The following is a 15,254-nucleotide window of genomic DNA, read 5'->3' as shown; positions in this document are numbered from 1 at the left end:
TTTGCTATTTATCTTGGCGTTTATTAACCACTAGACTATCCCACGATGGTCACCTAAATATATGACTTAACACCTGTAGTAAAAGTAGACAATTTCTTACCTTGGGTTGGGTGGTTGAAATTTTCATCCATGTTTTTTTTTACTGGAAAAGAATTGAGTAAAGCAATAAGGTAAAAATTGATTGATTGATTGATTTTTTATTTTGTTGTCCGAAGTCGAAAACTGAGCACAAGAACGGACAAAGAAAAATGAAAGAAAAAGGGGAAGAGTTAGAAACAGACCATTTCCACGACAATTCCTCGGAACAATTTCTTCAGATTCTCTGCAAATTTTCAGAAACCCTAGGTGTCATTTGCTTTCCCATTATTTTGAATCATTTTGCATAACAAGGCCCCTTGGTTGTGGATTGGATCGTAGCCGACGGATAATTACTTCCTTTGGCTAATTTCCCGAAAATAGAGCTCAATCCAAAATAGGCTTTGACGTTGATATTTCTTTTTATGGTTTTGGCATAATTTGTTCTTCGGCTCTTGAATTTCGAGATTTTCTTCTTGAAATTCGGTCACGGTTTCCAATTCTTGCAGCGATTTGAGAGGATACAGAGCATTCCCTACTCCAAAACACCGGTAGTGGGAGAGGTAGAGCGGGAAGAGAGAGATGAAGACGGGTTCGCAGTCGGAAGGACCTTCAGCTCCGGCGCTTCGACGGGACCCGTATGAGGTGTTAAGCGTGTCCAGGGATTCCACTGATCAGGAAATCAAGACTGCTTATAGGAAGCTTGCTCTCAAGTAATTCTCTTGCTTTACACTCTGTATTACTGAAAATTGATCTGTTTAGTTTGATATTAAATATTGATTCTAGCTCAGCTTCAATAACGAATAGGAAGATGCTGTATACAAGTGGACAAGTTGAGATATATGAAGATATTACTCTTAGTTGGTCTAATTTTAAAGAATAAACGGAATATTGTGGTTAATTCGGCCGTGCATTTTGTTTGAAGGATGTCAGTTGATGGTAATATCTGAAACTTTTACAAGGAAGGTGGAAAATATATTTTATTCATCTTTTCAGCTTGTTTGAGACTTGAGTAATGATTGATATTCAGTCCTGTTGCAGGCTCTAGGGTGCATTAACTTTACATTACGAATTGCTGCAGTGGTTACAGGATGAGATTTCATCAAATGCTCCATCCTCACACTTTCTTTTTTAATTACATGTTTCTATTGCCGGCTTTCCAATTTCAATTACTAATTTTGATTGTGTTTATCTTTCGAACCATCTGTCTGCAAAGTGATTCTTTTCTTACCCCAAACAATGTGGCAGATATCACCCGGACAAGAATGGCAGTAACCCTGAAGCTTCTGAACTCTTTAAGGAGGTTGCATATTCTTATAACATCCTATCTGATCCAGAGAAGAGAAGGCAATATGACAGTGCTGGCTTTGAGGTGCTTGTCTTCCTCTGTCACCTTTAACTTTTTATGATGCTTTGTAGTATAAGTTTTTATTACTTTTACTTTTTTAACAAGAATCTGAACTTTTCATTGAATTAATGAAAAGAAACACAATTTTCAAGATACAAACTCCCAAAAGGTGAGAAAAAAAAAAGTAGGAGTTAGAAAAATCTCCCAACTCATACAAATATCTTGTAAAGGGAAATCAGAAAAAAGTTTGGAAAGAGCACTGATAACAACATTTGCAAAGACACTTCATTACTTTCAAAATAAAGATTTTATTATTATTATTTTTTAAGGACTGTATGTGGCTATACACATATTTCCATCCCATACAAAGTATTTTATTTTGCCCAATCACACCTTTCTTTAGATTCAAATTAAGGTCAAGAATGTTAATGCTCTCTGTCATTCTGTAATCAATGTGTTCAGGCCCTTGATGCTAGTGGCATGGATATGGAAATAGACTTATCCAATCTTGGAACTGTTAATACCATGTTTGCAGCTCTGTTCAGGTGACACATTTATTGAGTTATTTACTGATTTAGTTGTCATTATCTTTCTTGATCACTTTTATTTTAACATTTTTTTAGCAAGCTGGGTGTTCCTATTAAGACTACAATTTCTGCTAATGTTCTTGAAGAAGCTCTGAATGGAACTGTTACAGTCAGACCTCTTCCTGTTGGAACATCAGTTAGTGGCAAGGTGCATATGTAGCTAATATCAAGATGTTGCAACAGCAGCAGCATTTCCAGTACTTCTGATATCTTGTTAGTTTTTTGTTTTATTGTAGGTTGATAAGCAATGTGCTCACTTTTTTGGTGTGACAATTAATGAGGAACAAGCTCAGGCAGGAATTGTTATAAGAGTTACTTCAACTGCACAAAGCAAATTCAAGGTGTAGTTTTGCCTGTAATTTTCAACCCAATGGCTTATTGCTCTTATGATATGCACATTTTTTCTTAATTCTTGGCATTGTTCTCCATGCGCATAGCATCCATTTTGTAAGCTCGTATATGTTTCTGATTACAGTGCTTATCCCTTTTATTCCAGTTGCTCTTTTTTGAACAAGACTTCAATGGCGGCTATAGTTTGGCCTTACAGGTATCAAATACTAATCTGTATTACCTTCCAAAATTTTCCAATTTGTTAATTTCTATAGATGAAGCAGCTGTAGTTTTTGTCCCTGATGGTTGGCATTAAAATATAGTCTATGTGCTATCATCAAACATGGTAGCACTAGAATTTTCTTACAAATAACGAAGAGTGTGTTTGGTTGGTGATCTGAAAACAGAAATTTGAAAACAAGGGATTCAATGAAAAGATAGTCGTTTTCAGTGTTTTCAAATGTGTGTTTGGTAACAGATTTGAAAATTGAATCTCAGTTTAAAAAATTGTAAACTGTTCAAGGTGTTTAGTAGTATATCTATAAACTAGTATAGTTACCAACTAAATATTTAGTTAAATATAAAATAATATTAATTGATTTATTAACATATATGTTATAAATTTTGTATAATTATTATTATAAAATATTATATATATATATATATATATTATATTTTACATTTTTTAATTAACAAAAATGAAATAAGTTTATAACATGATATAATATATTTATCAAAGTTTCTATCTATTAATGTAATTATGCATTTTAAAGTTATAAATTCAGAATCTGAAAACACTGAAAAGTGAAATCATAAAAATGTTGTTTTCAGAAGTTCCACGGTTTGAATCACAGAATCCGAAAACAGTTTTCAAAAACAAGTCTGCCAAACATGTATTCACTGAGTCCATTTGATCCAGTGAAAACAAGAAACAAAATCTGGATGACATACGAAATAGAACCTAATTTTCTGGAAGAAGCTCTTCGACAAAAACTAAGCTCAGCAATTTACATTTTCCAATTATGGTTTCCAAAGTTTCATGGAAGCTGCTTGTCGTTATTATGTTTCTGGTGCATACAGAATAGCAATGGTAGAAGTTCCGAAGGAATGAAGTTGTTCTTGTTCCCGTGGAATTTATTTTATTAAAATTTGCTTCATATTTTTAAAAGTGGTTATTTGTACAAGATAGCTAGTGAAATCTTGAGGGAACGATTCATTCCATAGTCTTTAATATCAATTTTCCAACTTGCTTTTGTATCGTTATTTTTAAAGCTGGATAGTTGAGCACATCATGCCTTTTTGATTTTTCCATTGGAATCGTTTGGGAAAATCCCCCATTTTAAGTTTTCTGAACATAAAGTTATTACTGCTGTCTGATATTTGTTGCTGTTGGTTGAGGGGACATCCTTTGATGATTTCTATTGTGTAGTTCTCCTTTTATGAACTAGGAACCGTGTTTTATTATTTTATAGGTAGGTTTACTGTGAGTAGTTAGATGAAAGCTTACCATATCAGTCACGTGGATCCCAACTTGTAAAATAAATCTGGGTTAATTAATCTTAAAATGATTCAACTTTGTATTGACTTCAGTTCTGTGTTTTTTCCATTGCCTTTCCATACAGGAAGATAGTGAGAAGACTGGGAAAGTAACGTCTGCTGGGTTGTATTTTTTGCATTTTCAAGTGTACAGGATGGATTCCACGGTCAATGCGGTATTGCAAGTTCAAAATGTGTATTTTACTGATATTTCCTGAACTTTTGATCAGAATGGTATCGCTTCATGTTTTCTTGTCACAATCAGATTTTATGGCTGAATGAGTTCTTGTGTTGTTGCAGTTGGCAATGGCTAAGGACCCTGAGGCTGCTTTCTTCAAGAGGTTGGAAGGTCTTCAGCCTTGTGAGGTCTCAGAGCTAAAGGCTGGCACCCATATTTTTGCTGTTTATGGTGTTAACTTAGATTTCTTATTCAACTTTCAAATTTTATTCTGTTAGGTGTTAACTGCTTTTTTGACGTCCTTCATGTTTATTCAGGAGATAACTTTTTTAAGACTGCTTCATATACAATTGAGGCACTCTGTACAAAAACTTACGAAGAGACAACAGAAAAGCTGAAAGATATTGAGGCTCAAATCTTGAGAAAGAGAAATGAGCTACGTCAATTTGAAACAGAATACCGGAAGGTGTTGAACTTCTATCCCTCCTCCCACTCACACTCTACCCACTACCTGTTGTTTTTGGGGTTTACTTATTAATTGCATTGGTATGATGTTCCACAGGCATTAGCACGCTTCCAAGAAGTGACCAACAGATACAACAAGGAAAAACAGTCTGTAAGTTTCATTGGTCACTCTTATAATTTAGATCATATTTTTATATTTTGGCTTCTTGCTCATAATAATATCTAGGCCAAACAATAAAGATTCCTTATGTCCATAGATGTCAACTCTTCTGTAAGTAACTTTTAATTCGTTGAAGTTGTATTTAAATCTGTTCGGTTTTCTCACTCAACTCAACTTGCATTTATTGGATGCTGGAAATTTTATGTTCTTATTTTTATTTGTTTTCATTATCTTGAAAGAGACTATTTTGTGATTGTGGCAACCAGTTGGAAATCTTGTTGGGAGATTCTGGCTCTCTGCCTATTATATTGGTAGTTAGACCTCAAATATTTTGCTTCTTATAAGATATGCCATGTGTTTAAAATACTTGAGAGTACTAGAGGTGATAGAAAGAAGAAACAATTAATATAAAGATGCAAGGGTAAGTCTGCTATATGGTTGTCCTGCTATATGGTTGTCATATTGAAGGCAGTGTTTTAATTATTTTCTTTAAATACATTATCAATTTGGGATACTGAAGACTGGAGAATTATAAATGATAGTAGATTGGCAGAAAAAGTTGAGAAAAGGGATAAAGTGAGGGTATTTTCACTGTTTTCTATCCTGAATATTATAAAAGTTCAGATACTTTAAGTTTAAGGGTCCAAAAATCGTTTGACATATTTTCATAAGTGTGGACACATTTTTATTCTGCTTAGTAAGTTAAATGGACATGTCTCTAATAAGTATTGGGCTAGTATCCAATTTATTCAACTAATGTCCAGTTCATGTCTATTATGCTTAACAAATATTTGACACATGTACAATACCGGTACTTTACCAAAATTAAGTGTCCCTGTATTATATATTAGATGGGATATAAGAGTAGGTATGTGATATTTTTTTTACTTAATATACTAATGAGAGCAACATCTTACAAAGTTAGAGCTGCTGTTGCAAAACTTGGACTGGAGCCTAGCAGACGACTTGAAAGGACATTAATGTTTTTATAAATTGTTTACACATTTTTTGGATTTATTTTGTCATAATTACACACCAGCTAAATTTAATATCCAAGTGATTTATAATCCCACGGTAGCGTCAAGCGTGTAGTCGTATAGGCCCTTGGACTGAATCAGCTAGTCATAGACAATTCGTCTGCACAAAATGTTTTGATTGTTAGTTGGTCCACCGAAGAACTCCACTGTCCAACTAATGGCACCAGATGTTTTGACATGTTGGCCGTCAAATATCCCATAAGTTTTCATGTTAGCAAATGCTTTCACTGTAATTGCACTTTGGGACAGATTGGTGTTTGGGGGGGGGGGGGGGTTGAAACAAAAGATAATTTTGGTTTAGTTAAACTGTTTTATTTTTAGTTAGCTGTCATGTTTTTTATAAAAACAAAGAAAGTAAATTTTATATACTACTTTTTATTAATTTGTCAATGGCCAGTTAGTGACATAGGATTTGTTAGTAATTTCTATTATCTTGTAGAGCTATAGGCTATAGGTAGCCCACTAGGGTTTTATCTGCAACGATTCTTTTTGATATTATGAATTTTTGAGTCTCCTTGCAATAGAGTTTGCAATGGGCGTCTCTCTCTTCTCTGGTATTGATTTTATGGTTTTTATGGATTAATTTTGCTCGTTCTAAATTCACTCGTCATGTCCTATGGTGGGATACACTGAAACCCAAATATCTTTATCACCTTTGCAGATTGGTTGGGAGGATCCAACTGGGAGATATCTTCTGAAATGAAGAACTTAGACGGAAACAAAAAAACATAGTTAGTTTGCTCAAAGTGGTAGATGAGTACTAGTGTTTCTTCAACCTGATTTGTTCACTTCAGAGTAAGGCCCCTGGGCTTGATGTGTTCCCCTCAGGGTTCCTAAACAATTCGCAAAACATTATCAAACCTAGAGTTCCTTGAATTTTTTGAGAAGGGGATTGTAATACAAATGGAAATGAAATATATATAATCTTCATGCGCAAAAGAGTTGATATGAAGGAGGTGAAGGATTTGTAGATTATAATACTGACTATCAGTCCTTATTCCTGCAAGAAGCACCCATGGTTAGACTTAAGGCCATCCCTCCCGAGACAATATCTGAATTTCAGACAGCTTTTGTGGGTGTTGTGGCGGTTGCCAATCATTGATTCAGTTCTTGTGGTTAATGAAGTGGTGGAAGATTGGAGGAAAGGGTTTGTTTCAAAACTTGATGAAAAGGCTTACAACCTTATTGATTGGGTTTCCTGCATACTAGGAAATTAATGCTTTGGTGTGATCCTGTGAGGTGGAGATCTCGGATTAGAAGTTGCCTTTGATCAGCCAATTTCCCGGTGATATTAAATGGAAAGCCAAAAGGCATGCTATTTTCCAATAGAGGCAATCAAGTGGATACTTTATCTCCCTCTTTTTGTGTTAGTGACTCATAGCTTGAGCTGAATTATTTCAGGGGCACAATGTTTTAAGTTAGTGGAAAGCTTTATGATTGGAAGCTCTAACAGTCGCATATGTTTGCAGACTATGTATGGCTCTTATCCTTTATGTCTAGGCAATACTGATAATCTGATTAACTTGAAATGCTTCAAATTGAATTCTGGTTTAAGAGTCGATCTTGGTAAAGTGGCAGTGGTATCAACCTCTTGGAGGAGGAAATGGAAGTGTCTGGTGTATTTTCTTGCTTGAGTAGTGGCTTTCCCATTAAATATTCAGGTTTTTCTTTAGGTGGGAATCCAAGGAGCGGTACCTTATTGAAAAAATTTAGATGGGGATCAAGAAATTGAGGAAGCACCAATTTTTTTGAAGGGGCTGATGCTGACTAACATTGGCACAGTCAGTTTTAAATATCCTTCCAAGCTATTTCTTATTGGTATTCAACGCTCCCTCAAAGATAGCCATAAACATTTGCAATATGATTGTTTTTGGAAGGGCCTTATCTTGATGGACGATCTCACCTTGTGAAACGGAGTAAAATTGAGCTTCCTTTTGATTTTGGCGGTCTCACTTTTTGTGGGATTGCAAAAAGGAACATAGCATTCCTTCTTATGTGGCTTAGGAGGAGTGGAGAAGCAAAATATGTGGCATAAAATTATCACTAATATTCATGGTCAGGATAAGCATGGCTGGTACTCATCTGAATAAGCTTTGCACTAAAAGGAGCCCTTGGAGGCATATTTTTGCCTGCAAAATCTGTCGAAGACAGTCTCTTTCCTTGTGTGCAAACTGAGAAGGTTACAGAATAGAAGTTTGGTAAGATGTTTGATTGCTGGGTTATGGGTACGTAATTTCTTACATTCTCCAAGATTGTTTCTACCTACCAATTCCCAAATCAGCAATGGTTTTCAACTATTGGAATGAACAAACAAGCTCCTAGGCTTTAAATCTCTTCAGAAAATTTGAGAGGTTGAAGAATGGCTTGCTCGGCCCATGAAGAAAATGTTATCCTCTCGACTATAGAGAGGACATGAGATGCGACTATCATGGGTTGGCCTGAAGGTCATCGGGCCAAGTAAGAAAAGTAAATTGCTTGGAGGGGAATGAGTTCAAACTATGGTTGCTACCTACATAGGATTTAATATCCTACGAATTTCTTTGTCAACTAATTGTAGGAAGGTCTAGTTGTCTCATGAGATTAGTTAAAGTTCACATAAGCTGACTTGGACACTCATTGATATTTAAAAAAAAAAGAACATGAGATGCTGGTATAAAGATATGGTACTCCAAATTATCATATACAACTTTTTACCAGAAAGACCATAGATTCTTAAAATTTCCCCTGCCAATTGTAGGGGGAGTATCCTGAGCTTGTTAAAAAAAAAAAATGTAAAGAAAAAGGTGAGTATCCTAAGACTAAGAGGACGAGGGTTTTATTAATTAATTTATATTATTATTATTATCATTTCTTTGAGAGTGAAGCTAAGCACTAATGATACGATGCAATACTAGAAATCCAAACATTGCACTCGAATCTCGTTCGTGCATTCTCCCCAAGTTCTTTCGTGAAAGAATGGATCTTTCTTCATTGTAAGTATGCTTAACGCACCAGGCAGAAGTTGCTGCAGAGTGCAGACCTTTGTTCTAAACCTCACTGCTTCTAGGGACAGCAAACACTAGATTAATATCCCTCTCTCTTTCCGGGTCTCCTTTCAAAGACAAAAGGAAGGTGTCAGGTCTACATGTAATACTAATAGTATCTGTGCTATTTTTCTGGTACAATTGGCTTGAGAGAACTGGAAGGATTTTCCAGGGTCTTGCTATGGAGTGGATATTTCTAGGATCAAATTAACAGTGTTAGTTTCTCTTTGGAGTGCCAATTATAAGCCTGTTTTTGTTATTATTCCTCTTCTTTGATATCCTTATAATTGGAATGTGTTTTTGTAATTCTAGGAAAGCTTTTGTTATTTAAAGTTTCCATCTCATCAGTGAACTTATTTCTCGTTAAGAAAAACTTGTTTCTTTTGTTAAAAAAAAAAAAACCCAGGGAGTCATTTTTAATCTAAAAATATTTAATTCTATCGGATTAAATCATGAACTTGAATAAGTGTTGCAATGGAAACTGAATTAGAAAATTACCCAGGATTCCATTAATAAAACATAAAAAATTCAAAAGTCAACCAGATTGGGTAGTGGTTTGCAGCTGAAGAAGGATGTAATGCGGTTTGGGTTCAACATTATCAAATTCTTGATGGAGAACTTTTTATCTATTGTGGACCTTGGTGACGTAAAAGGCCGTTTGAGGAGGAAGAGAACGAGAAGGGCAGATTGCTGTGTTTGACTTGGGCTGTTGTAAATCTGCTGATCTGGAACCCAGGTGCATTTATTATGAGGAACTCCTGAAATGCAGCTGGAATTTGGTTAAAGTGGTTACGGTCTGAAGATATTTCATGACTTTTGGTTTTGCCAATGTGATTAGGAGCTTGTTTGGTTGTGACATTTTTGCCCCTCATTTTTCTTTTTTCGTCTACTTCCATCAGTTCTCAGCCTACTGCACACTCTCCATTCATCTTGAAGGAATTCTCAATCAAAAACTTCAACGAGGTTTGATTCTACCCATCTTCCATAGTATGATTACCACCAAGAGCTTGATGTGGATTGCATTACATCTTGTAAATCAAACATACACGTATATGGTATAGGGGTTGGGGAATCTTTACTCGTCTTGTTCATTTGTTGTTGCATGCTTTCCTTTTTCGTGTTATCAAAAAACTAGTTGAGGCTTAGCCAGGATGGTTGAATATGGGGCAACCTAGACCTCCAGACATACCTTTGTTTGATAAAGCTAACAACTTGTTCTGATAACTCCATACTAGATCAACCCCTTCTGAATTAGCTGCTCATACAAAATTAATATTATTAGAGGAGAAAATAGTTGATTCAAGATAGACTCAAATATTTGGTCAAGATAAATGAAGGGTCGTGCAACATGCTTTGGAGGATTTGACCCTTCAAGTCCAATCAGATAGGGGAGGGAGGGCCTATATCTATATTGCATTTCGAGAATTCCATTTTCTATTAAAAAAAATTCCATAAAAGATATCTAACCTTCCTTCATTGCCAGTGGAAAACCACTTTTGTTGGACCATCATCGAGTGCTTGTTTTTGAGAGATGACTAGATTGGTTGAGGATCCTACTCTTATCAATGCTTTGTCAAGATGTAAGGGATTAACCAAACAGAGGTCAACAATCTCCCGCAAAACCGACAAAATCTTTTTTTTTTAACAAGAAACGAACTTTTCATTGATTTAATGAAAATGAACAAAAAATTGTTTAAAGATACAAACCCGTGAAGGAGTGAAAATGTAAACAAAACAATAAACAAAAACGAAAATTAAGAGGGAGTTATAAAAGTCTCCCAGTTAGAACAAATCATCCTCAAAGAATAATTAACAAATATATTGGAAAGTGCAAACTATTGAGAAGCCTTAAACTTGGCTAAATAGAAAACATCAACCGAAGCTTTTTCCCACTTGAAAAGCCTTTGATTCCTTTCAAACCAAATGTCGGACAGTAAAGCTTTGACTCCGTTACGCCAAAGAAGAACCGCCTTTGGTGCAAAATTTGGACCAATTAACAATGAGTGAACAACCTTTGCAACTTCGAAGTCAAAAACCCAAGAAACCTCGAAAATCTCAAAGAACAGCTTCCAGCAAGAAGCAGAATAAGAGCACTGGAAGAAAATATGTTGCTGATACTCACAAGACTTGCCACACAGTGAGCAAATGGAGGGATAAAGAACCATTGAGGGGTTCTTTTTTTGAAGAACATCAACCGTATTAACTTTGCCATAAAGAAGAATCCATACGAGAACATTTACTTTCTTTGGACTGTTATATTTCCACAACCGAACAATTCCTTTGGCAAAGGTGTAGAATTCTGTTGTTTACATAAAGAAGCTACTGGAAAGACCCCCTAAGGTTCCAAAGTCCAGTGCCTTCTATCAACATCGTCACTAACCGAGGCCAAGTTAAGAAAGGCTAGCAAGGCTGAAAACTCCTCAAATTCATCATCTCTTAAAGATCTCCTAGTCTCAAGGTGCCAAGCACTAGAAATGAAGTCCCAAAACTGAGAAACAGAGGCATTAGGAAGAGGAGAGCTTAAAGATATTAGGAAAACAAACCTTTAAAGCCTCCTTGCCTATCCAAATATGGTGCCAAAAGGAAACCCTATCTCCATTACCAACTGTGAACTGTGCATGATGCTCCACTTTTTTCCATTGCTTAATAATATTACTCCAAGGACAACGACGACAAGAATTAGGTCGCTCGGCTACTGACCAGCCAAAAGAAATGGAGCCATATATCACCATCCGCCAAAGAGAGCAAGGTTCTAGGCCAAAACGCCGACCCCACTTTGCCAAAAGGGCGTTGTTCCTTTGAGCAAGACCCCCAACTCCTAGACCGCAATCTGCAAGAGACTTAGAAGTGATGTTCTAGTTCACATCAAGGGCCCTTTTGAATTACCTTCCCATAAGAAATTTCTCATATTCTTTTCAATTTGTTTACAAATACCCGAAGGAATTTGAGACAGAGAGATAATAAGTGGGCAGATTGGCAAGGACCAAGTTGCATAGAGTTAATCTTCCACTTTTGTTCTGCTCATTTTAGAATCATCTTACAACATTGGCCAATTGAAGGTCGTTTAATGGACATAAAAAATGACTTACAACACCCATGTTCACTTGGTAGGAATCTATTTCCATTGAAAATTTCATCAAAAGGAAGTTATTCTTGACATCATGTGACTTCGAAGGGCTAAATCTACTTGCCATGGTAAGATGAACAAGTGCTAAACAGTAAGTCCATTAGAGAGAGCTTGAAATAACGACTTGAGAAGAATCAGAAGGTGAAGTGAGGGGAGAGAGCAAGAGAGGTAAAAAAGATATTTTGCATTGAACTTGGTGCATTTGGAGTTATGGCATCAATATATGCATGTAGGTTGAATTGTGAGTGACGAGATGTGGTTGAAATGCTAAAATGCCATTGACAGCTGATCGATCCTTTTGGCTGGTTCTCAAGCTAAATTGTAACACTTCTGTACAAGCCCCTGTCCTTTAGTTTGAGCTGTGATAGCTTCTTTCAAAATTGGGAATTTGGGTTCTAGTAGGATACTCTCAGGAAATAGCTGCCGTTGTTATTTCCTTGTCTATATTCTGTCGCACGGATAGTCACCGGAAGAGTATCACTTTGATTTTGGAAAATATTAAGTCAGGCGGATTTTGAACTTTAGGATGTCTTTCATTTAGAAAGCATAGACCCGACACACGAGGTGGACATGGTGACACGTAAATTTCCAAAAAAGTAGGACACGTTAATATTTTTTAATTAAAACATGTGTGCATTAATAAAGTATATTTTTACTTTAACCGTTAACCTAAATACATAACATTCATACAATAACCAACGTCAAAATGAAGGAGAAAATGGCGGAGGAATTTCACGTGGAGAAGCAGAAGAAAACAGCTGAATCGGAGGAGATTTTCGTGGGTGGAGAAAATTTAGTGGAGGTGCACTCGTGGGTAGCTGGAAACTGAAAAAAATTGAAGAACTTAATGCCTTTGCAAAGAAAAAAAAGGGAAAACCTAATAGGCTGGTGGGCTGAAAGATTAAAAGAATATGGAAGGAATTATATTTTCGTGTTGCCCGTGTGTCCTATCGTGTCACCCGTGTGTCCGTTCCTTAAAAGAAAAAATTCGGACACTTATTTGGGCGTGTCAGACACTGACACTCGCTTCAAAATTGCGTGTCGATGCTTCCTGGATGATAGGGAAGTGTTAGAATAGGTAGTGCTGATCAATAAGTGGTGAATGTGAATCTTGATGCTGCCATTGAATCGAGAGGTTGGATGTTGAGGAAGTGTGGTGCCTTTTCCCGCGTATCTCTATTTGAACATCTGAACTATAGGTTTTGATGAAGTAAACCTCTATGGAATTCTAAGTTCTTAAAAGTTGAGAATTCGTTTTGGTGGCCTATATAGACTGAAGGACAATACAAGCACTAGGATTCAAAGGAAAGATTCTAAAGCTTCTCTCGTTGCTATGTTTGTAAAGGGGAAGATGTGAACCATGTGTTCACGTGCTGCTCAGTTTCGTAACCTTAGTGGAATTTGGTTAAAAAATTTCACGACTTTCAGCCTTAGGTGGCGCAGTCCAAAGGCAAGGAGTTCCTTTAATAGATATATTTTGGTTACTGGTTTAAAATGAAAGCAAAATGTATCTGATTTAGTGGCATCAGTGCCGTCTATTGGGAAATCTGGACACAAGTTATAGAAATTGAAGTTTAGTGAAGAGATGATGGTAAGATTTGGGATTAGATTTGTTTTCTTGTTTCAAAATGTAGCTCCTCATTCAAAGATTCTCTTTATAAAATTATTGTTTCTTTTTCTTCTTTCGCATGATGGGACAAGTTTTATTTCGTTTTTTTGATTTAATATAATTTTATCGCTCTTTTAACCTTTCAGAATTGGTCGCTCTTAGTTTGTTGTTCTTTTTCACTTACGAATGTTGTTATGTAGACTATGTAGATATGCCATTGTTCTCTTTCTTTCTGCAATTCTGAAAATTTTAGAACTCAGGTGGACGAGCTTCTTAAACAACGAGATAGCATCCACGCCTCATTCACTGTCATAAAGGCATCCAATCACATCGTAGCTGGTGCTACGAGTAATGGGAGTAGTAGCAAATCTTCGGGTGACGAATTAAAGGTCGAGAGTCAAGGAGATGATGGGACCCCAGATGAAAAAGATAAATCTTTTAAAAAGAGATGGTTCAATATTAATCCCCGAGGGTCTGACAAAAAGCTTGGTTGAAAAAAATCAAAGCATCGTTTGATTACTTGTGCCGAGGTTTATTTTCTCTTTTACCCAATGGCAACAAAAAGAAACTTTCAATATTTTTGTTTTCGAGTTCAATGGTCAAATTGGTGCATCCATGCTTGTATTACTTGTGGGCCTCTGTTTTGGTGTTTACTTGCAGGGCTCAACAAAATATGCATTCATCTCTCCATTCTTTCACCCATCAGAGTTGAGGTAAGTTACTGGTTGGGCATTATAATGTGCTTCTCAAAGACACTAAAATTATGTTAAATTTGTGTAAATAACTTCAATACCTTCTTCATATGTTATAATTGGTCTGTGTTGGAAACAGGTTACCTTTTGCCTTCGCAAGTTCTTATTATTAGGTCATAGTATCTGGTATTTCTTGGTCGTGAATATCTTGTATGATGGTTTGATGCATAGTTGAAACTTGAAACATATTTTCTCAGTCTCTTTTGGACTATACATGTAATGGTAATTGCACTAAATAAGTTTTTGTGGACATGATGTTTTAGCTTTCATATCAAATGTAAGTAAAAGCTTTGGTGATGAGCTTGGAAATATGATATCCTATTTCCTTAGCTGGCATTTTTTTTTTTCATGAATGTTTTTGTTTTGGATTAGATTTCATGCTGGTCTTTTATTTTATATGTTTTGAAAGTTGAGGGACTAATATTTATTTTCTTTTTTAAACACTAGCGAAGTTTTAGTTTTTGAGAGGAAAATCAATTCATTGTCTTTTAAAATAGCAATAGGTGTCTTATTTATTAAGCTATGTTCAGTTTCACGGTAGTAAAGGTTCGCATATTCTCACAGTGGTGACGATCTTCTCCTTCCCACCAAGGGGTTTAAGTCATTCTAGGTGAGTCGAATTTTGGCCTAAAACGGCGTTGAGTTGACATGTTAATTTAAGAAAACTGACGGGGGGATCCAAATTTCTTCAAAGCTGTGAACCAAAACAGTAACGGACCCAAATTGATAAAATAAAGGATTTCTGTAAAATAAACCCAAATTGACCAAATTAGAATCGAACTGGTTGAAATTGATAATTTTATATTAATCAAATTGATAATTTCTTTTGGTTCTATAATTTTAAAAATTGAATTGAACTATTATGGTTCAAATTCAGGGGATTTTCTTAGTTTGTTGAGGCTGACAATTGTTTTTTCAAAAAATTGAGGAGTTTTGGTATTAAATATACTCACAAAGCTAATCAGTCTATTTATAATGCTTTTTTTTCCTTTTTTTTTGAAGCAACATTTGTTTATTGTTAAAAGGA

At 35.7% G+C, this 15,254-nt stretch overlaps 1 protein-coding gene across 2 annotated transcripts; it reads left to right on the top strand.

Moving 5' to 3' along the window:
* The first annotated feature begins 231 nt into the window (after window positions 1-231).
* On the top strand, window positions 232-14,426 carry LOC111020028 (chaperone protein dnaJ 15). Of its 2 annotated transcripts, none has more exons than XM_088122504.1 (11): window positions 232-788; window positions 1,324-1,447; window positions 1,886-1,968; window positions 2,047-2,158; window positions 2,247-2,351; window positions 2,507-2,557; window positions 3,963-4,052; window positions 4,177-4,285; window positions 4,372-4,520; window positions 4,617-4,670; window positions 6,378-8,354. In XM_088122504.1, the coding sequence occupies exons 1-11, from the start codon at window positions 658-660 to the stop codon at window positions 6,417-6,419; spliced, it is 1,050 nt and encodes a 349-aa protein (XP_087978630.1). In that variant the 5' UTR covers window positions 232-657; the 3' UTR covers window positions 6,420-8,354. The 2 variants fall into 2 exon arrangements, with proteins under 2 accessions (XP_087978630.1, XP_022152258.1); XM_022296566.2 differs by lacking the exon at window positions 6,378-8,354 and adding an exon at window positions 13,736-14,426 and having other exon boundaries at window positions 235-788.
* Window positions 14,427-15,254: the final 828 nt, after the last annotated feature.

The sequence above is a fragment of the Momordica charantia genome (assembly GCF_013281855.1).
Source record: "Momordica charantia cultivar OHB3-1 chromosome 4 unlocalized genomic scaffold, Mcharantia_2.0 BLBB01000004.1, whole genome shotgun sequence".
Taxonomy (NCBI): Eukaryota; Viridiplantae; Streptophyta; class Magnoliopsida; order Cucurbitales; family Cucurbitaceae; genus Momordica; species Momordica charantia.
This window is presented reverse-complemented; position numbering and strand designations above follow the sequence as displayed.

Coding starts and splice junctions, on each gene's coding strand:
- LOC111020028 (XM_022296566.2), top strand. CDS start 658: ATGAAGACGGGTTCGCAGTCGGAAGGACCTTCAGCTCCGGCGCTTCGA. Junction 2,352..2,506: donor CTGCACAAAGCAAATTCAAG/GTGTAGTTTTGC, acceptor CTTTTATTCCAG/TTGCTCTTTTTTGAACAAGA. Junction 4,286..4,371: donor CCATATTTTTGCTGTTTATG/GTGTTAACTTAG, acceptor ATGTTTATTCAG/GAGATAACTTTTTTAAGACT.